General features: G+C 35.8%; 1 protein-coding gene across 1 annotated transcript; it reads left to right on the forward strand.

The window, feature by feature from the left end:
* The first annotated feature begins 3,782 nt into the window (after positions 1-3,782).
* LOC127680889 (olfactory receptor 51G2-like) lies at positions 3,783-4,768 on the forward strand. The gene has a single exon (XM_052176675.1). It carries the CDS (start codon positions 3,815-3,817, stop codon positions 4,766-4,768), a length of 954 nt encoding a protein of 317 aa, XP_052032635.1. The 5' UTR covers positions 3,783-3,814.
* Positions 4,769-6,951: the final 2,183 nt, after the last annotated feature.

The following is a 6,951-nucleotide window of genomic DNA, read 5'->3' on the forward strand; positions in this document are numbered from 1 at the left end:
CCAATGTATCATTCCCCAAAACATTTTGCAAACTAGAATTTAAAATGGATTTGTGTTACTGGTGCATTTTCTGTCTCTGTCAGATGTTAATATACATATGGTACATTAAGAATGTATAAACTTTCAATTTATTTAATTAAGTACCATTCATTATGGTATGATAAGACTTGTATGATAAGACTTAATGAATGATGTCAATGCTATGGAGAGCTTATGATCCCAACATTAATGACACTGAACATCATGTGAGTAAGAAAAATTTCTCTATAACACAAAAAAGAGAACATTAAATCAAATGTGCTGAATGCTAATTATAGAAGCAACACAGAACATCTGTTAGAAATTTAATGGCTACAGTAATTCTCAAGATCCAAAATAGCCAGGAATATTCCAGTAAAAGGCTTCATAGAAACTGAACATTAGCCAGTTGATTTAATTACTATCAGAATTATAAACCATAGTTTGTATGTGAGTATGTGATCAAAAGATGACAATCTAATGTAAGAGGGATTAAGCTATACCTAGTATGTTGAATCATCTAATGTGAAAAGATAGCAAAATAACTAAAACCAAATCAAATAAGTTGGGATGAAACACATTTTCATGGAAAAGGGTCAAAAACATATCTACAAACAATAACTAAAATGAAATGGGGTATGTAATAGAGTATATAGTGAGTTTTACAGTAAACCATGTAAAGGTGTAGATGGTGATCTTAATATCTAGTTGTGTTTGAGATATAAAAAGTACTAAGCACAGAAAAGAAAGGGAAATACAGTGAATTCCAACATATTCAGGAATAGTGTCAAATCAATGGAAAGGGAGGGACTATTAGACAAATATTTAGGAACCTACAGTTACATGGCTACATATGTTGGTTTAAAAATAGGAGTGTTATATGGTTTGTAAGGAGGTTCTTTGTTTAAATGCGGTGAGATTCTACAAGATGAGTATCTGAGTGTGGGTGGTTTGTCATGTGACTGGATGCTCCAGTACAGTATCCACTGTGCCTTTAAAAACATTTATTTAAGTTAATCTGACATTCTAGATAAGTTAACAAAAAATTATATTAAGTTACCCTTGTTCTTAGTGTCTTAGGTCTTGTAATTATGTCATAAAAACAGATGGGCATTTAAAACTCATTACCAGTTATTTATGCCATAAAAATGTGTAAATGTCTATAGTCATCAGATAAAGGGCACTACAATAGACGCCTACATAGTAGTGGGTGCAAAGCATGATTCACTGAAGAACCTGTTTTCAAAAACATATTCACACTCATTAAAAATATCTGTGTTTTTTTATTTACATAGTTCTAAAATGGCACAGAATTCTGATTTTCCTAAGGAAAAATGAAGTTTCTTACCCCACTCTGTGTGTGTAAGTTTCTTTTCTACCTCTTTGTTGCTGTTACTGTCTCTGTCACTCTTTTTGCATCACTGTGTGAGTGTATGTATGTGTGTGTGTGTGTGTGTGTGTGTGTGTGTCTGTGTGTGTGGTGCATGTGTGTATTGAATGCCTGTGTGCATACATGTTGGTGTATGTGTGACTGCTTTTGGACACCAATTGATGCTGAAGTTTTGCTCAGTCTCTCTCCTTATTTCTACTGAAACTGGAACTCTGAATCACTAAAGTGCTTACTCAATGGTCCAGGGATCTGTCTGTCTGTTTCCACTCTCAGCACCTGTGTTATAGACACACTGCATATCTAGCTCTTTTTGAAAGTATGCTAGAAACTCTACCTGGGAGCCTTATACAGCAAGCACTTTACTGCTAAAGTCATCTCCCAACTTGCCATAGGTTTCTTTCCCATGTCCTTTTTCCTGAGAAAAAATGTATTTATTTCTGTTTAACTGATCATAAGATAATTTTTATATTTGATCATATTTATATTTACTATACATAAACATCATATTTGGATTCTAGGCATGTTCTTCTTTTTTTATTAGATATTTTCTTTCTTTCTTTCTTTCTTTATTTTCAAATGTTATCCCCTTTCCTGGTTTCCCCTCCGAAAATCCCCTAACCTACCCCTCTCCCCCTGCTCACCAACCACCCACTCCTGCTTCCTGGTCCTGGCATTCTCCTATACTGGGCATAGAGCCTTCTCAGGACCACAGGCCTCTCCTCCCTTTGATGTCCAACAAGGCCATCCTCTGCTACATATGCAGCTGGAGCCATGGCTCCCTCCATGGGGAACCAAATATTCACAGGAGAAGAAACAGAGACAAAGTGTGGATCAGAGACTGAGGAAAAGGTGATGCAGAGACTGCCCTAGCTGGGGATCCGTCTCATGTACAGTCACCAACCACAGGCACTGTTTTAGATGCCCACAAGTGCTTGCTGACTGGAGCCTGATATAGCTGTCTCCTGAAAGGCTTTGCCAGTGTCTGACAAATACAGAGGGGGACACTCTCAGCCAACTATTGAACTGAGCACAGGGCCCCCAATGGACGAGCTAGAGAAAGGACCCGAGGAGCTGAAGGGTTTGCAGTCCTATTGGAGGAACAACAATATGAACCAACCAGTACCCCAAGAGCTCCCAGGGATTCTAGGCATTTTAACATAGTTTGCTCAAGTTTTTTTCCTTTCCTTTCCTTTCTGTCTTCATATCTAATTGTAGTTACACCAATATTTTCTGTTTCTTGCGTTTCTTCTGTAGAAGGTGGAGACTTTCAATATATTATATTTAAATGTATTCACCTAATAAGAGATAGTACTTGTTCCTACTTCTTTAGAGAATGACATGTCTCCCTTTAATGATGATCTGAAATATTTATTAATGTATTGGCATTTATTTTTCACTGATGCATTATTTTGGTCAAACAGATGTTTCTGTTTAATACAAGAAACTATTTGTCAGTGTCCAACCCTGTTCCAGCCCAGGCTGAAAACTGAACCATTACTGTCTTACTCATCTCATCTCTTCCTTGTCTTTTGATCAGCATGGTCTTTTGAAAGAGTAAGCCTTTCATTCTAAAAGAAAATAACAAATGATAAAAGTTCATTGGAAGAACGAGTCACCAAATGAAGTTTTCCAGATCACAAGGGAATTAAAACAGTTATATGGCCATGCAATTTATTTCTGCAGAAGGAATATCAGGAAAATGGTCATGTTACTAGAGTCTTCAGTGAAACCATGTATGATGCTGATATGTGAAAAAGTACAAGGACTGCTTTGAGAGTTCTGAAAAGTTTAGTGCAAATGAAGCACTATTTTTTACATTGTATTTATTAATTAGTCATTTTATTTATTTACATTTCAAATGTCCCCCTTCCTGGTCTCCCCTCCACAAATTCCCATCATATCCCCCTCCCCTTTGCCTCTAAGAGAGTACCCCCATACTCACCCACCCACTCCTGACTCACCCTTCTAGCATCCCCCTATGCTGGGGCAGCAAGCCTCCACAGGACCAAGGGCCTCCCCTCCGATTGATGCTAGATAAGTTAATCCTTTGCTACATAATTAAATAACATAAAAAATGAGATTTTGAGAATACTTTGTTTTCACCATCGAGACACATAGATCCTGTCCTTACTTTCCATTTACACTTGATCAGTGTTATTAGACTAAGAGTGCTAAGGAAGTCAAAGGAATTCTAGCATTTCCTACATTTAGCAGCAGTCCTTCATTGTCTAACCTGCACATAGCTATTCAAATAGGTTGAAAAACCTGACTTTCATATAAACATGTCACAATTAGTGTTGACCTAGGAGACCACTATAATTTTCTCTTATGTTTTCTAAACTATCATTTTTGTCTTACAACAGAAAGACACCTTTGAAAGCTGTTGTCACCTGGATAAGAGGATTTATGGAGATTACAAACAGTAGTTGGTTCCAGCCTCCTACCCTTCTTCTAACAGGCATCCCTGGACTAGAAAATGTGCAGATATGGCTCTGCATCCCACTATGTGTCATGTATCTAATTGCCCTCCTAGGAAACTGCACCATCCTCTTTGTTATCAAAACCACCTCCAGCCTTCATGAGCCTCAATACATATTTCTGTCTATGTTGGCAGCTACAGATGTTGGTCTCTCTGTATCAACTCTGCCTACAGTACTGAATGTCTTCCTCCTGAATCACAGAGATATTGAGTTCCACTCTTGCCTGACACAGATGTTCTTTATCCACACCTTTTCTTCCATGGAATCAGCCATCCTACTGGCCATGGCTTTTGACCGGTTTGTTGCTATTCGTAATCCATTACACTATACTGTAGTTTTAACCCCCACTAGGATTATCAAGATGGGACTTGCGGCTGTTGTTAGGGGTGTAATGCTAATGGTACCCTTGCCAATCCTGCTCAAGAGGTTGCCCTTCTGCAAGGGTATTATCCTGTCCCATTGCTACTGCTACCATCCTGATATCATGAAGCTGGCCTGTGGTCCTGTCAGGGTCAATATCATCTATGGATTGTCTTTAGTCCTCTGTTCATTTGGAGTTGACTCTGTATTTATCGTCATCTCTTACATCTTGATTTTGAAAACAGTGCTGGGTATTGCCTCAGGAGATGGTAAGCTCAAGGCACTCAATACCTGTGTCTCTCACATATTCACTGTCTTTATATTTTATGTCCCACTCATTGTTCTGGCCTTAATTCACAGGTTTGGTACATTTGCATCCCCTCTTCTCCATGTCACCATGGCCAATCTTTTCCTCTTCTTGACTCCTGTTCTAAACCCCTTAGTTTATAGCCTAAAAACCAAACAGATAAGGTCTGCAGTGTGTAAAATATTTAAAATTTGGGGAAACTTGCTCAAATAGCCACATACTGCCTTAGCAAAAGAGATGCCATACTTCTCTGCTCCTTTATCTGTTTGCTTCTCAGGAACATGCTTTTATTTCATTGAATAATTTGGGGAGATATGAGGAGATATGTCTTCAAAGAAGAGGACAGTATTTTGTTTATCATTAAAAATATTTTATCTACTACACTGTAATTATATCCATATGATGAGATTCAGTGTAAGGTATGCATATATTTTTGTTTAGTTGCTTTGAAAGAGACACATAAGCTATGTAAAATTTGAAGGGATGTGGAAACCTATCAGATGCTACCATCTTTTAGAAAACAAAACTAAGCTTAGTTAACATAAGGGGGGAAATGTCACTTTTTAATTTTTAAATTATTTTTTAAATTTTAAATTAAATTTAAATATTATAAATAAAATTGCAAATAAAATTTTTCTTTTAAATTTAAAATTATCCATCCAAGACATCAAAGAGAGCAGCATATTCTGAAATGTGGGAATAGAATAAAACGTTATACTTGGAAGAAGTAGAATATAATCATAAAATTCCTCTGGTAGAAGCATAGTAAATATCAATAGGAGAGGGGACTCTGAATGTCTATCAGTGTTTACATTTATTTAATTAATAATAAAATTGATTTATATACTTTACTAACTTTAATAAATTTAGTAGGCCATTAAATTACTTTGCTTGGGATAGACAATGCTCTCATTTGGCTAACACCCCCATAATATAGTTATCCTGAGAATCTATTAGGAAATCATTCCATATGCATATTTGGAAATTATACAGTGTTTTGGTTTTTATTAGAATTTTATAATTGAAGTCTAGTATAAAGGCTATTCATACTAGTTATTATTTTCTCTTATATTTTGTAATATCCTTCATACATATGATCATAAAACATATGGAAAACTCACATAAAATGCTTTCCCTAATACTTAGAAAATCATTTATTGCAACATAGAAAATTCTGATATCTGACATATATTTGTGAATATATGTCATATATTCACTATATATACATATATATATACAAATATACACACACATATATATATACAAATATATACACACATATATACATATATACACACATATATCATATATATTATATATATATGTATATATATATATATATATATAAACACACACATATATATATACATTTATGCCAGCAAGGCAGACACAGGCCTAAGCATGACAAATATTACATACAGATTTTTTTGCCCTTTTACTCCCCCCTTCCTTAAAACTGTTAATTTCCTAAAGCTAGCCCCCTGCGTTCTATTCCCTTATTAGGACACTGAGACAAAACACCAAGGTCCAATAATCAAATTTCATTATTTGGTTAATAGGGCTAACCATGATTCACTGAGCCACCTTAGCACAAACTCCCATTTCCCTTTAAAACTCACTTCATTGAAAATGCCCTCTTTGAGTCTTTGTTCTCTTGTTTGCCCTTGCTGCTGTGACTGCCTTTGCAATACCACTCCCACACCCATTTGCCTTCCATGGTAATAAATCTCCTTTGGTTCAAAAAAATTGTACCTGGGTATGTCCTGTATAGATTCCAGGGGCTCAACTTCCCTTTAACATAATACTGTAAATACTAATTTTAACTCCTGGTTAAGATAGAAGTATGGAATTCAGTTTACATTACATTACATGAAGAAAGGCACCTAGACTACTTAACATTCAGATGTAGAAAAGTGAAAGCACTTAAGGTAAATTTAGGAAATGCTAATGAATGATACTAATGAAAAAGACATTTAAATGTAGAGATAAGGGTGTTAATCTTAACCCTGTTAAAAAAATATATATATAGTCACTTAGGTATAGAGGAAATCCAGGAGGAAAATTGTATTAGAAGAAGTTCTTGAATTTAATCCTGGTTTTCATGTCTTTGAAGACTATTGCTAAGAAAACCATATGCATGTGAGCATGCCCATCTGAAAGTCGCAAACAAGCTTCCAAAAATGCTGATCCAGGTGTTCTGTAACTGGAGAAAATGAAAGATGCAAAACTAGCTAACAGTGGTGTGAGCTACTGGAAATCAGGATAAATGCTATGTTCCTCTAAAAGGATGTGCAGATCCAGGTATATTTTGAGGAGAAAAAATATACAAAATAATTTACTGATGGAATGCTATGACCCACACAATCTGCAGCAAGGATGGTCAAAACGGTCTACGC

Source organism: Apodemus sylvaticus, chromosome 1 (genome assembly GCF_947179515.1).
Source record: "Apodemus sylvaticus chromosome 1, mApoSyl1.1, whole genome shotgun sequence".
Classification (NCBI taxonomy): Eukaryota; Metazoa; Chordata; class Mammalia; order Rodentia; family Muridae; genus Apodemus; species Apodemus sylvaticus.

Excerpts from the sequence above, each read along its gene's own strand:
- LOC127680889 (XM_052176675.1), top strand. The coding sequence starts at position 3,815 with ATGGAGATTACAAACAGTAGTTGGTTCCAGCCTCCTACCCTTCTTCTA.